The following is a 15,559-nucleotide window of genomic DNA, read 5'->3' on the forward strand; positions in this document are numbered from 1 at the left end:
CAGAGGCAGGGTCCCGGGGGAGGAGCCAGCTGGAACTGGCATCGCATGCGGCGTCCTCCAGGTGGGGTGACCACGGCCCACCTGAGGCAGGGGGAGGGGCACGTGGACTCACCATCATGGGCGCACGTGGTGCTCGGCTCGAGGGACCACCTGGGAGAGCGGACTGGGAACGCCGCCCTTCCTGGTCCTGTACAAGACAGGCACCAAGTGGGCTTGTTGAGTTACCTCTCATTCTTTGGGTGGATAAACGAGGCTAGTTACAGACACGACCCTTCCTCTTTTATTTTTCCCTCTGTGCTATGCAGCTTGCAGGATCTTAGTTCCCTAACCAGGGAGCAAACCCGCATCCCCTGCAGGGAAAGCACTCAGTCCTAACCGCTGCACCGCCAGGAAGTCCCAGAGACCCTTCCTCTTAAGCCTCATGTCCCCCCGAATCTCCCCTACCCCTTATGAGCATATTCCCCTAACCTCTTGTGGTTTCAGGTGTTAAAAGCTCTCTGTATTTTCTCCATTTCTCATTTTCACTGCACTTTTTTCCCCCGAGTCCCGTCTGTGTGTCCAGTGATGGAAGGTGGTGCCAGGCATAAGAAGTTGGGAAATGACTCCTGCTCCTTGTCGCTCCTGGAGCAGTTCGGGTCTAATGTCGGTTCCCCATCCTGGACGTCAGGACCCGCTCTGCTGGGGCCTGAACTGTTCCCCGGGTGCTGGCTCCATGCCCTGCTCCTGGGCCTGGTGGCCGCAGTGGCTGGAGGAAGTGTCTGGCTCTGCCCACAGGACCTGCAGGACCACAACGACGAGCTGCAGGCCGCCCTGCAAGGCCTGCAGGCACAGACGGCTCGAAGTCGGCACAGCCACCTGCGCCTGGGACACGGCCCGGCAAGTAGGCGCTGGGTGCTTGAAGGTGGTGCGTCTGTTGGGAGGTGGTGGGTCACGTGCTCTTGCCCCAGGGATGGGGTGTTGGGCCAGCCCGCTGCGCAGGGGTCACAAGTCCTACAGACCATTTGTGTGGGAGAAGGGTCTTATCTGAGGCCAGGGGTTAAGGCATCCCAGAGCCCCAAGAGAGAGGGAGGAGGATGAAGGTCCTACTGCTTGGGCAGAGTAAGTGGCGAAGGTTGCGATGAACTTGCTGTGACCTCAGGGCAGGCATGTCCCCCGTGAGCCTCCTAAGGCAGGGGGGACAGAAGGAGATGCCCCTGGGAGGGTCATCTGGGGAGGGGAGCAGAGAACGGGCTGGGGGTGATGGGAGGACGGCCTGTGATGGCTCTGACAAGGGCAGCCCACATCAGCTGTCCTTGGGGCCTCCGAGGGAAGCTGGGTGGGTCTTCTGTGCACCTGGCCTCTGAGGGAGACCCTCACCTGCACCTGCAACCGTGGACTCTGCTGAGCCCCGAGCCACAGCCCTGCTCCTCAGCCAGGGGTGGTTGGCGTGTGGCTGCTGTGATCGCATTCCTCTATGAGTGTCAGCAGCCCATGTGGCCACAGGGAAGGGGGCGATGGTCTTTATCCCTCGACGGGCCTGAGCTGCGAGTGTGTGGCCCTTATTGAGATCCAGGAGCTGCGCCCCGGGTGTGGTGGCTGGAAGGCTCTGAGTCGTAGCACCGGAGGGAGCCCTGAGCTTCATGTTGGGGCCGAAGCAGCCACAGCGCTCTCGTGGCTGGAGCCGTGTCTCTTCCCCTCGCCCCCATCTGGCCTCAGAGCGTCTCTCAGCCCCTTCTAAGGAGGAGGGGTGGTCAGGACAGCAGCACTGTGGTGCAGAGGTCATGTGGGTGGTGGAGGCCCGGCTGGCTGTGTATCCAACCAGGGCCACTCCTGACATGAGGCAGCTTCCTGTTGTCAGGACGATGGGATGCTCTCTTTCCTCAGATGCTTATTCCAAGTTCTCTCAGCCTGATGTTGCCAAGTCTGTCCCTGTTTTTCATGGAAAACATTTCGGGAATTGAAAAGAGCAGGCAAGAGATCAGCATGTGTCTGCTTCCTTCACTTTCCAGCCCATCAACCGGCATGGATGAAACCCCAGCAGTGGCCACACTCACATTCTGAATCAAGCCTTGAGTGTGCCCCCACTGTGCATGGCGTGGGGGACACCTGGGCCCAGGAGGCCTGGCCGTGCTGTGGGTCCACGAGCACCTCTTTGCAATGAGCTGTAAGGGTGGGTGATATTGCTGGTGGGGAGGATCTTCAGGACCAGGTGTAGCTCCCACACCCTCCCTATGATCTGTTGGAGCCTGAGGCCACCACAGCTTAGTTTGCGTGACATTTTCCTTGAGAACCCTCATGCTTTATGTGATGTAACAGTGAGCAGCGAGGGCCTCTGAAAAAAGGAGGAAGTTAAAATAAAGCTGGAAGACATGGCTTTGTCATGCCTCGTCCTGAAGTGCTGTCTGAGCCCTGGTCACGTTTTCCTGTTGTCCCCGCCTCTCTGTGTGCCTGCCGTGGTCAAAGGGGCAGGCATGTACCCCCTAGAGCCTGAGAGATCTGGCAGGAGACCTCCTCCTTGTTTCTACCTTTGAGTGACCTGTGTTCTGGCAAAGACTCGAAATGCTGACCTGTGCAAATGCCAACGTTGAGAATTTGGCAGAGCAGACAGTCCCTGGCCCGTGGCCTTTGAGCACCAGTGCCGCCTTCCTCTTGCAGAAAGGGCCCACAGAAGGCGGTGCTTCCTGCAGGGTCAGCTTGGAGGTTGGATCAGATCCCGTGGTGTCCTGGGCAGAACATCAATGGACATGTCCTCTTATTTTCAGGCACCATCACGTTCGTGGGTGATTCTGCCCCAGTGAGTATAGAAACAGAGATCATGTTGGAGCAGCTGAAGGAGCGTTACCAAGAACTCAGGATCCAGCTGGAGACCCAGGTGAGGGGACTGAGGGAGGCCACAGAGGTTGGGTAACTTCCTGCTGCTGAGACGTGTCTGCGCACACATGTGCCCATAGTGAACGCGTTCAGGGCGACCGAGGTTTGCAGGGAATGTGCGTGACCTTGACTTTCTGACTCCACCCTCTTCGGAAGGAGACAGGACAGAAGGAATAGCTAATAACGGGAGGGAACAGAGTCCCTCCCCATATCCGGAGGCTGGTGCAGAGGCCAGAACTGCCTGTTTGCCCTGCACTGGGAAGTCACAGCCCCCGGCTCTGTTGCAGCTGAAGCAGATTCTGGGAGCAGAATCTTAGTTCCTGGGATTGCCCTGCACCAGGGGCTCCCCAGGTGGCACTTGTGGAGAAGAGGAGCTATGTCGCCAAGACAGGAGACATAAAAGATGCGGGTTCGATCCCTGAGTCAGGAAGATCCCCTGGAGGTGAGCATGGCAACCACTCCAGCCTTCTTCCCTGGAGAATCCCATGGACAAAGGAGCCTGGTGGGCTGCAGTCCACAGGGTCACACAGAGTCGGACATGACTGCAGTGACTTGCCACGAAGGGGCTCCTAGGCCTCCCTGGCCAAGCCTGTCTTCTCAGGTGAATGTGTGTCTCTTGCTCTGTTACTCGATTGTGGGGGGTTTGTGGAGGGATGGTGCCCACGGCTCGTCAGGGTTCACCATGGCCACGGGGCGGTCCTGCCCCTGGGTTCCTGCTGTGGCCTTGCCTTCCAGGCCTCGTGGAGTTGTTGCTCCCTCCTACCTTCCTCCTGCAGCTGCTTGCTGGGCCGCCAGCCTCCTTTCCGCACCTGCAGGGCCTCCCGCCAAGGCTGCAGCGGAGGTTACAGGAAGTGACAGAAGCAGGCGGCCACACAAGCCGTGGGGGTCTTTCACGGGCCCCGGCGCCCTGTTGAAGCTGGGCCACCCGCTGTTTTGGTGCTGCCTCGGCAGCCTTGACACATCAAGTGATTGGTGTCTGGGGGCCCCGGTCAACATCACTCCTCCTCTCTCCTCAGGTTAGTGACCACGAGAGGGAGATGGAGGTGATGAAAAGGGCCTTTGCAGAGGAGAGGAGGCAGCTGGAGCGGGGCCACGCGTGGCGGCTGAACCAGGAGAGGACACGGCTGCAAGAGGCGCTCCAGCGGCTCAGGTCCACCACCCCTGCCTTGCGGGATCTCACGTCCAAGGTTCATTGCCCAGAACCCGGATTTGAAATTGAGTTTGGGCAGATGGCTCAGAGTCACAAGTACTCGTTACCTGAGTGGTGAGCCCTGAAATAACAGGTTATTTTACAAAGGTACTGACTTTTCTTTCTGCCAAACTGTGCACATGACCTGAGAGATCTTAGTTCCCTCACCAGGGATCGAACTTGTGACCCAGTGGTGGACACAGGGAGCCTCACCACTGGACTGCCAGGGATGTCCCAAAGAGTCTGACTTTAAAAATACCGAGTCCCTCGTCTCTCATCTCGTGGCCCCTGGGAAGGTGGATAAAAGGCCTAAATGCTCCCAAATAACGGGAAAGGCCTTTAGAGTCAGTGGAGTTCTTGAAAGAAACAGATTTTGTGAACAAAGGAGAGAAACGGTTTGCTTGGAGAACTGGAGCATGATCTTCTGTACTAGAGAAGGGCCCACACGCCCATCCTCTGGGCCCCACCAGGAAGCTGGGGGCTGGAGAGGCCTGAGGGGAGGCTAGAGGTGGGGAGGCATCTGTGAGCGGGTGATAGGAGCACTCAGGTGTGCAGCCTGGCCCTCCTCCCCGGCCCCCCTGGTGCTCAGGCCGGCACCCACTCCCTCTCAGGAGCCCAGGACTCTAGAAGGGCTTTTCCAGGAGCATCACAGCAGCACACAGGAGATGACCCGGGTGACTGCAGGCAGGCACAGCTGTGTGTTGTGGTTGGGGCTCCATGCACTGTGTCTTTTGGCCCCGTGAGCGCCCGCACAGCACTCCCGCAAGCTCCCCGCGTCCTGTGGAGACAGGCATCGTGAGGTGTTGTGTCCCTTGTCTGGGCAGAGGACACTGGCCCACCGCACATGCAGGTGTGGCCAGGTGAGGCACCAGCTCCTGCCTGCTACCTAGGACCTGCCTGCGTGCTGACCATCGCACGTTGCTTCACCGGTAAACAGATCACGTGGGATTTATGATAAGCCAAGGAATAAATGTCAGTGCACCTCCAAGCTTGAGAAAGGAAATACTAGCATGGCCAGTAGCCCCAGGCTCTGTTCCCAGGCCCCCCCATTTCTCCCCAAGGCATCTGGACTGTTTATCACCCTCTAGACCTGCTCTAGGCCTCTGTCTCAGAGTCAGGGGTCCCCCAACGACGTGGAGCCTTGGTCGTGGTGGGCTGGCTTTTGAATTCCCTGCTCCATGAAGCGGAGGTGGTGCTGGGCCTCACGAGTGGCACGGAGCCTCAGGTGAACGTGTGGACCCACTGTTACTGTTGCGGCTGCGATCAAAGGCTGGTCTCGGGCCCAGTGGACCTGCGAGTCCACATCAGGCCCCAGGCACACTCGGGGTCCTTCAGTGTGGGAGCAGCCCAGCGGCCACACGCCCTCTCTGCCTCTGTCTCGGGCACTTCCTGGGGACAGGCACGGGAGCCCAGTGCTGTCCTAGTGCTCCACACCGCGCCCCCCCGCCCCAGGCCTGGCAGGCTGTGCTGGTCCTCTCTGCTTCTCCTGACTCACGGCACGCCTTGGCTTGTTGGCCCCACAGCTAACGTCTCGGTTCCCATCTCAGTGGTGTCTGGATCATTGGACGGGGTTTCCTGGGCACCTGCCACGTGCTGTCACAGCCGGGGCTGCAGCTGGGAGTGAGACAGGTGTTTGCAGCTTTCAGCCCCAGGGGGTGGGTGGAGAAGGCTCCATTCTCTGACATCTGTACCCCTTGTTACAGGCCTGTTCAGATCTTATGTTTCCTCCTGGGTCTGTCTTGGTAGATTGTTTCAAGGCATTTGGACATGGTCGTTTTTCAAAACTCCAGACCAGGCATTTTACTGAATGATCCTCAGCTTGGATGCCTGGTTAGATGCCTTCTTTATGGGACCATCTTCTTTACTCTGATGTGTGGTCTTTAGTGATATTATCTTTGGAGTACATTCCCTCAGTTTTTGTTTATCTGAAAATGTCTCAGATTCTCTCCCATTTCTGAAGGCCGTTCTTCCTAGGAGCACAGACCTTGATGCGCAGTTGAAGGCTTCCCTCTGCCCTCTGCCCTGGGCAGGCTGCTCTGAGTGAGCATCCATTTTTCCATTGCTGCGGTGATGAGTTACCACAGTCAGAGGCTTAAAGCATCACAACTTAGGATTTCACGGTGCTCGAGCTTGGAAATCAGAAGTGGGTACGACTGGGTGGGATTCTCGGTGTTGGCCGCCGCCTTCCTTTCTGGACGCTCTGGAGGAAACCTGCAGGCCTCCCATTCTTGATCCACACCTTCCTCCTCTCACACCAGCAGTGACTGGCTGGTCCTCCTCATGCTCCATCCTGACTCCCAGTCTTCTGCCTGCTCTTCCACAGAGGAGGGCTCTAGTGGACAGTCTAGGACTCTCTTTCCATCTAAGGGCAGTGAACTAGCAGCTTTAATTCTGTTTGTTGCGTTGATTCCCCTTTGCTATGAAATAGCACATTTGCAGCTTCTGGATGCAGACGTCTTTTAGAGGCTGTTTTTCTGTCCCCACAGGAGGTGAGCTGAGTTGTGTCCTCTGGTTGCTATTAGCTTCTCCATCTTTTGTGGTTTTCCTTTGGTGTGTTTAGGTGTGTATTTCTTTCGTTTTAACTTTTTATTGAAGTTTTAGATGCACACACACAAAAATGCACATGTGTATGCATGCAACTGGAAGAATTTTGATTAATTGGACACATCTGTGTCACCAGCACCCAGAACACGTCCCCCAGGGTCACTATTCCAAGTCGGGATAGTGGTAACCCCTGGGGGTGCTCTGGTGAGCCCTATTTTTTGTTCTCGGTGCTGGTATACCTAAGAATGGAATTGTCTAGTCTTAGGGCATAGATGCGGTTGTCTTTTTACTTACCATACTTAGAAATATTATGCCTGTTGAATATATAGATTTGTGTCCTGTGAAAATCTTTCAGACATTCTTTGTGAAATATTGCCTCTCCCCTCAGTGGCGTTTTTAGTTGGATGTATGATATTAGATCTTTTCACTTTTCCTCCTTTTCTTAACCTCTCTTTCATTTCTTCCATCTTCTTTTCTGTAGATGACATGTTCTGGTTACTTTTTCATACCTCTGTGTTCCAGGTCAGTGATTCTTTCTTCAGTTATGTCTAATCTACCAGTGAGCTTTTATTTTGACAGTTGTTTTTTTTTTTTCATTTTTAAACATTCTATTTGGTCCTGCCTGACCGTTTCTGATATCTTCTTGTTGCTTGCTTGTTCATTTTTTTATTTCCATCTTTTATTTAAGTAAACATTTAATAATATTTATCCGAAGTTTTTGTCTGATAATTGCAATATCTGGGATCTAATTCTGTTGTTTTGGCTTCTTCTGACTCTCATAAGTGGTCCTTTCCCACATATTTTGTGGTGACATTTGACTGTGAGCTCACGCTTACATGATGTTCATCTCTGGGAATCCTGAGAGCTATAGTAGAGGGTTCTCCCGACAGAAAGGATGTGTTTTGCTTTTGCTAAGAAGACTTGAGAGCCTCTTAATCTGAGACCACTTTAACCTCTTCCAGGGAACGAGCCCACCACATGCGGCCCTTGTGTGGTTTCTCCACACTGATGTAGGTGTTGGCCTCAGGGTAACCCCATCTTTGGGTTCCTTAATGTTCACAGCTTTGGTTTCAGCATTCAGGTTTTTGTTTAAGGGCCCCTGGAGGTTTCTATAACCTTCTGTGAGGACACCAGACATTAGATGATCAGCTTTGCACAGGCTCTGGTTGTCTGGTGAATGTGGAGGACTGGGATAAGGCAACAACCATCTTATTCGAGGTCCAAGAAACAGGAACCCCACCCCTGCACCCCAACCCCGGCACCCACATGCACACACACACACCTGCCTTGAATCGATTTTGTTTTCCATCCAGGAGCCTGAATAACAGGTCACAACACAGACCTCATTTGTGATCACTCTCCTCCTTGAAACCCTCCACGTATTTTTAAATTCCACTGACTTCTATGTCTTCATTTTTCTCTTTAGTTCCTCATGAGAAAAATGAAATCGTACTTTTGCCTATGAAGGAGATTCTTATGCTTGATACTATAAGAATAATACATTAAACATATGAGGTCATATGCTTTGAGTACTTTTAGATTGAGAAAACTAGAAGCTAATGCCAGATAGAGACCTATTGTTTAGGGGAATGTCAGTGTGACCAACATTTATTAAGGATAGATTTTCAGGGGAGCAGGCATGGGTTTCAAGCTGCCTCCCTGTGATCTTTATTGGTCAATTGCTCATCTGTTGCACATCAATGGAGTTACCGTCCAGGGAGATTAAGAGCATCAGAAGCCAAGGACTCCAGGCAGACTTGGCCTGGGCAGCCTCTGTCAGTACTTGCTTTCTTCTCCTGAAGGTTCCAGATTACATCGGATCACCCTCTGTCCGCTGATGTGGGCATCTTTCCAGTTTCCTCCAGTGCTGACCTCAGGGTGTAGGATAGGGGGCACTCCCCATAGGATTCAGCTTCCTGAGTCCTCGTGTTCCTCAGCTTTGTGCTCGGGGTCCCTGGGGGGATTTCCTTGCAACAACCTCCTGAGGACTCTCACCCAGCGTCTTGCATCGGTGCAACCTGTGAGCACGCTGACGTTTCAGTGAAGGTAAGGAGATGCAGGAACGGGCCAGCTGTAAACACAGAGAACCAAGGGGCTGAATACGCTAGTCAATGGCTCTTTTAGGAGCTAAGAAAGCTTTGTTTTTCTGTAGCTTATCTCTTGGGAGATGCAAACCAGAGCAGGTTAACACTGGATACAGGGAAGGAGCTGGCCCCTGTGTCCTCATCCAGGGAAGGAAAGTGTGGCTGGGGGTCATTGCAAGACCAGACTCTGTCGGGTGACCAGCTCCTTGAATTCCCACTCTTCTTTCTTTTTAAAATTTGTCATCCAGAATCGAGTTGGAAAAACTTTATGAAGAAAACACGCTTTTGAAAAATGAGCTGGGGAGGATCCGACAAGAGCTTGAAGCTTCAGAAAGGACAGAGGCTGCACAGAGGTAAGGGCCAGCTCAGTGGTCCCACCCCAGCCACCCATCGCGGACGCGGTTTGCTTATCATAGAAGCAGCTCAGAGGGCATTGCTGTAGAAAGTGGGGCGTGTTCACAGATAACCCACATTCCAGGAACAGTCAGCAGAGACCTGTGCTGCCCTCCGACCAGCCTTGATGGGCACGGGAGGGCTCAGGCGTCCTACAGAAATACTGCACAGCGTACTCCAGGGCCGGAGGAGGCATCCTGCATTCCTGTAGGGCAAGAGGGCCTCTCACAGCCTTCCTGGGCCAGTGGACTCAGTTTGTCCTGGTCCTGATAGTGGTTTCAGCTGTGCTTCTGTCCAAGCTTCATTCCTGGTCTGTGGATTTCAGAGTGTCAGAGTCAGGGGTCTAGGGCAGGGGCCTGAGCACTGAGGCAGGAGCTGTGTGTATTGTGGAGGGACACCCATCAGTGGATTTCAGTTTTCACCATCAGCGCCTCATCTGAGAAGGGTTTGGCTTTTTTTTTTTTTTTCCAAATAAAATTCAAATGAGCTCAGCTCTAAACTGCCGAGAATGTGATATTGATTTGATAAAAGTGCCTGACGATTAAAGTGTGGAATCCAGAGTGGATGGTCACCCAGCGATCTCAATTACATTACAGCAATTCTGAAATCCGAAAGGTTTCCCTCCAGGAACCATTTTCCTTAAGTTTGGTGCTGGGACCCTTTTGACAGCAGATGTCAGCAAATGTAAGGCTTTGTTGATCATTATGCTTCTGGGTGTGACAAGCACTCCCCTGAGCTGGAGAGAGATTACCATGTGCTGTGCAACTGAGGAATGTTGTGGAGGGTTTGTTCTTAGTGCTGGCAGGGTTCCTCTGGTTCCCAGGCTGGGATCCAATTGACCAGCAGTGGGAACAGTGCAGGACAGTGACAGACCCGTGGCCATAAGGTATTGAGAGCAGGTATACACACCAGCCACCACGGTGACCGTGAGCAATGACTGCTCAGTGATACTGTTAACTTTCCTTCTTCAACAGGAAGGAAATTGAGGTTTTAAAGAGAGACAAAGAAAAGGCCTGCTCTGAGATGGAAGAGCTCTGCACACAGGTTAAGTATTGACCCCTGGCATGAAACGGATGCTCCCCTCCCTTTTCCATTGTTTTGAAATAATCTCAACCTAACAAAAAGGAAACAGAACATTTTTATGAAAGTTGAGACCCATCAGCCAACTTCCCATCAGTCCATCAGCCAACTTCCTCTCAAAGTTGGGAAATCAGTGTGGATATGATGGGTTGAGGCCCTGTCAGCCACAATCAGGACCTCGTTTGGCTTCAGTCTGCTTGTCCTTATTCTTAGGACCTGGTGCTTTTGAAGGTTATAAGCAGCTGTTATATGGTGTGTCTAGAACTTATCATTGAATTCAGATTATGTGGGGATATCCCCTTCTAATTCCATCCTGTCCAGGGACGCAAGCTTTAGTGACATCCTTAGATTCTTGATCACGTGGTTTTGGCCAGGCTTCTTTACAAAGTTACTTTCCCTTGGTAACTACTGAACATTTTATGGGAAATTCCTTTGATATAAAGTGAATGTTCTGTTCTTCATCTAACTCGCACCCAATTGTTCTCCCTGTTTTATTCAATGGGTTATAATATATTACCATCAGTATTTATTTTCATGCTCCATTGTCCCAGATTTGGCCAATAAGAGCCCCCTCCGGGTGAGTTCTGGGCCCTCGAGACAGGTCCTGGTCATTATTTGAGCACTTCCTTACTTTCTAGTGTCCCATGATATTCCAGGTTCATCTGGTACTTCCCTTGCCCCAACCCTGGAAGCAGCCATTTCTCCAAGGAATGCTTGGTGACTTTTAGCTCAGAGTGGTACTTGGAGACCAAGATTTGGGTACTGGGAGTGCTCACCGCTTCTGGGGCATGACCATGTCTAAATGCAGTTAGTGCATGGAACTAGGGAGTGTATATTTATTATGCTCACATGCACGTGGTTTCAGGTAGATTTATTTGTACACCTCTCTACCGAAAAATCATAAATTCAAACTCTGCAATTCCATAAGGATGATTCTAGCTTTCTCTCTTTCTGTATTTATAACTTATTCCTCTAGCAGTGAAAAGCCTGGTCTCCATCATCCTCAGTGGATGGACTTACTGTTTGATCAGTCCCCTTTAGCCTGCACGTGAATGCCCTCCTCACTGTGTTTCATCATTGCCCATCACACTGGTCTCCCTCTGCCCCATGCATAAATGCTTTCTGCACTTGGTCTCACTTACTGGCTTTTGTACCGAAGCACACAACTTGGAGGGCTTCCCTTGTGACTCAGCTGGTAAAGAATCCACCTGCAGTGTGGGAGACCTGGGATTGGTCCCTGGGTTGGAAAGATCCCCTGGAGAAGGGAAAGGCTACCCACTCCAGTATTCTGGCCTGGAGAATTCCATGGACTGTATAGTCCATAAGGTTGCAAAGAGTTGGACACGACTTAGCTGCTTTCACTTCACTTCACATAGCTTGGATGTCATTCTTTTATTTTTTTTTTTAATTTTTTTAAAAATTGAAATTATTACTGATAATTGCAGGCTCACATGTGGTTATAAGACATGTATTACAGAGGAATACACTTTGTCCAGTTTCCCCCAGTGGTCACATTTTGTGAAACTTTACTATAGTGTCTGTATTAGTTTGCTAGTGCTGCCATAGCAAAGCACCACAGACTGAGGGGCTTATACAACAGAAGTTTATTTCCTCACAGTTCTCGGAGTTGGCAGTTCAAGGTCAGGGCAGGGCTGGTTTCTTCTGAGGCCGGTCTCTTTGGTTTGTATACAGTTGTCCTCCCTGTGTCCTCACATGATCATCCTTCAGATGTGTCTGTGTCGTCATCTTTTATTAGGGCACCAGCATACTGGATTCATACGACCTCGTTTTGCCTTAATCGCCTCTTTCAAGACCCCATCTCCAACTGCAGTCCCTCTGTACTGTACTCCAGTACAGTATTGGAAGTTTGGGCTTCAACATGTGATTTGTGGTGTGAGGGGGCACAAGTCAGCCCTTGATGAGCATCACAGTCAAGCTATTGACATTGATACAATCTGTAGGTCTTACTTCCCCAGGTTTGGGGGGAGTTGTTCTTTATCTTGGGGAATATTCGTTGCCCCATGGCTCATGGCATCTTAGTTCCCCAACCAGGGATGGAACCCCAGTGTCCTGCCTCGGAAGGCAGATTCTTAACCACGGGACCACCCAGAATGGCCGCATGCTTCCACAGCTTTACTTCTGTACTCATGTGGGTGTCAGGTCTACACGGTTTTATTCCCTGTGCAGGTTCATGTCTCCACAACCACAGCTGCAGCTCCACAAGGTCCTTCATATTATTCATTCACAACTACATCTTTCTGCCCATCAACCCCAGCCTCAACCCCCGAAAATAACTAACTGTCCTTTGTTTCCAAAATTGTGTCATTTCACAAGTGACACAAAAGGAAATCATACAGAATGAGATCTTTGGGATTGCCTTTCCTCACATAGCATGATTCCCTGCCGTGTGTCCACAGTTAGATTCTTCCTGTCGCCGGATGGTATTCCAAGGCATTAATGTCCCATAGCTTGTCTTCACTTCAGTTCAGCTGCTGAGTCATGTCTGACTCTTTGTGACCCCATGGTTTGCGGCACACCAGGCCTCCCTGTCCATCACCAACACCCAGAGCTTGCTCAGGCTCACGTCCATTGAGTTGGTGATGCCATCCAACCATCTCGTCCTCGTCGTCCCCTTCTCCTCCTGACTTCAATCTTTCACAGCATCAGGGTCTTTTCCAATGAGTCAATTCTTCGCATCAGGTGACCAAACTATTGGAGCTTCAGCTTCAGCATCAGTCCCTCCAATGAACACCCAGGACTGATCTCCTTTAGGATGGACTGGGTGGATCTCCTTTGACTAGACGTACCTTTGTCCACTTTTTAGTGTGCTGTCTAGGTTGGCCTTGATATATAGGCCAATATAGCTTTCCTTCCTTGGAGCAAGCGTCTTTTCATTTCATGGCTGCAGTCACCATCTGCAGTGATTTTGGAGCCCAAGAAAATAAAGTCTGTCACTGTTTCCATTGTTTCCCCATCTATTTGCCAAGAAGTGATGGGACTGGATGCCATGATCTTAGTTTTTTGAATGTTGAGTTTTAAGCCAACTTTTTCACTCTCCTCTTTCACTTTCATCAGGAGGCTCTTCAGTTCCTCTTTGCTTTCTGCCATCAGGGTGGTGTCATCTGCATATCGGAGGTTATTAATATTTCTCCCGACAGTCTTGATTCCAGCTTGTGATTCATCGAGCCCAGCATTTCACGTGATGTACTCTGCATATAAGTTAAATAATCAGGGTGACCAATATACAGCCTTGACGTACTCCTTTCCCAATTTGGAAACAGCTTATCTTAATGTTCACCTTTTAAAAGACGGCTGGGCTGATTCCAGTTTTGGGCTGTCACAGAAGCTGCAATGAACATTCCTATGCAGGTCTTTGTGTGGATGTAGGTTTTCATTTCACAGGATAAATGCCCAGGGGAGCAATTGCTGATCTGTACCGCAGTTGCATGTCTAGTTTTATATGAAATTGCCCAGCTGTTATCCAGAGAGGCTACTAACAGTTTATGTTCCCTCCAGCAGTGTATGCTAGGTTCATTTGCCCCACATCCCTGCTGTCACTCTTACTTTAGCCACTCCAGTAGGAGAGTGACCCTGAGTCAGAACAGCTAGAGCGGCTCTAGTTGGTTATCTCCTTCCCCTTGCTGATTCCGGCCTGGTAAAGGTTTCCGTTGAGGGCAGGTTTCACCTGGCTTGGTTCCCATGAGGCCCTTCCACGCTTGTGGGCAGCCCCCTCTCACTGTGTCTCCTTATAAAGTCACTGTCCCGTTGGGCTAGGACCCCACCCTGTGAGCACATTTAACCTTAATGACTGTTAGCAGCCTTGTCTCCAGACATCGGTGACTTTGTGGGCCCGGTTCTACCCACAGCAGCCACTCTGTTTAGGCCTCCAGCCTTTGACTCCTGGTGAGCTGTGACGCTCTTCGCCTGTTCTTCTTTCCGATTTCCAGAGCATTGGTTTGCCCTGTGACTTCAGTTCTCTGATGGATCTCAGAAGAGTTGTTGACTCTCAGTGACTCCGCTTTTTCTTTGTTCTTGTTGGGAGGATGGGGGTGACGACTTCCAAGCTCTTTCCAGGCCGGGGCGGAAACGGTGTTTTGTTTCTCACGTGGGTTTCTGCACGTTCACTGTCAGGACATAGAAGCGTAGTAGATTTTCACCGGCCGACCGGTGTCCTTGCTGAGTTCCCACTCACTCTGGGAGTGCTTTTGTTGCCTCTGGTTTCTCAGACACCTGCTGTACCCTGGAGAGACCTGCAGTTCCCATCTGCGTCTTCCCACCGCTGCCTGCCTCTCCCCGAGCCTGGCTGATAAGGTGGAACACCCTCCCTAGGGCGACAATAATGCACCTGCCTAGCTGTGCATGAACCCTGCTCCGAGGTACATAGGGCTTCAGACCCTCAGCCTCCGGAGCAATTGCTAGGGAAAAGCAGAGGAGCGAAACATGGTTTGTGTGAAGGTGTGTGACACACGGTTGGAGATAATGAGCTTCCTATGTCACCTGCTGGCTGTTGTTTATCCCAGGCCGCACCACTAGTGTCCAGCATCCACTGTCTGCCAAGTGGGTGGTTTCATCAGTGTGCTGTGTTTAATGACAGTGATCAGACTGTTGAAGAGAATCACGTGCCTTAGGTTTAGCTAGGGCTTTTTGTTTTTTTTTTTTTCCCTTCAACATGTGTAAGATAATGTCAAAAATAACCATGGGAGAAATGAGAAAATTATGCCAGTTCTCCAGAGCAGTGATGGGATGTTGATGGGGTGTGAGCGCTCCTGATGTGGTGTGAACACTCCTGGTGCCCAGCGTTTGGTTCTTGGGGGATGGATCAGAGTTCATCCTCGGTGCGGTGGCCTGAGAACCCATCACTCTCGGGACACGGAGCGAGCGCCTCACCCCCTAGTTGCTGATAGCAACCCTGCCCCCAGCTGTGATGACCAAAATGGTCTCCAAAGATTGCTAAGCATCCCCCGGGGAGAAGAATGTCCTGGTTGAGGACCCCTGGGATGCTGCTGGCTTAAAAAAATAACTTGTCTACCTGTGTTTTCTCCCTTTTTGTTCCAGAGTCACAAGTGTAGGGATGAACTGTCCCAGCTCAACCACAGGGTCCTGCAGCTTGGAGAGGAGGCCTCTACCCACCAGGCCCAAAGTGAGAAGAATCACATCACCGTCCAGCTGCTGACACGCAGACTAGAGGAGGCTGAACTCCGGGAGGAGCTGCAGGTGAATTGTGGGAGGAGCTGCAGGTGAATTGTGGGAGGAGCTGCAGGTGAATTGTGGGAGGATCTGCAGGTGAATTGTGGGCGGGGCAGGGAGGGGCAGGCAGCCTGGCTTGAAACAGACCAGGGACAGCCCTGACCTGCCTGGAGGTAAAGCGAGGGGCTTCACAAGCAAGCGCTGAAAAATGTGTGAACTTTAGCAGCTTTTG

The 15,559-nt window shown here is 51.6% G+C and overlaps 1 protein-coding gene across 5 annotated transcripts in view; it reads left to right on the forward strand.

The window, feature by feature from the left end:
- The window catches only part of NINL (ninein like), a 114,415-nt gene that overhangs the window by 90,029 nt on the left and 8,827 nt on the right, over positions 1 to 15,559 (forward strand). For all 5 annotated transcript variants that reach the window (XM_065920895.1, XM_065920894.1, XM_065920896.1 and 2 more), the window contains 6 exons: positions 775 to 880; positions 2,742 to 2,851; positions 3,867 to 4,000; positions 8,916 to 9,020; positions 10,035 to 10,104; positions 15,196 to 15,354. In XM_065920895.1, coding sequence (XP_065776967.1) covers positions 775 to 880; positions 2,742 to 2,851; positions 3,867 to 4,000; positions 8,916 to 9,020; positions 10,035 to 10,104; positions 15,196 to 15,354 — 684 coding nt within the window. The remainder of the gene's footprint in view (positions 1 to 774; positions 881 to 2,741; positions 2,852 to 3,866; positions 4,001 to 8,915; positions 9,021 to 10,034; positions 10,105 to 15,195; positions 15,355 to 15,559) is intronic.

The sequence above is a fragment of the Muntiacus reevesi genome, chromosome 2, assembly GCF_963930625.1.
Source record: "Muntiacus reevesi chromosome 2, mMunRee1.1, whole genome shotgun sequence".
Classification (NCBI taxonomy): Eukaryota; Metazoa; Chordata; class Mammalia; order Artiodactyla; family Cervidae; genus Muntiacus; species Muntiacus reevesi.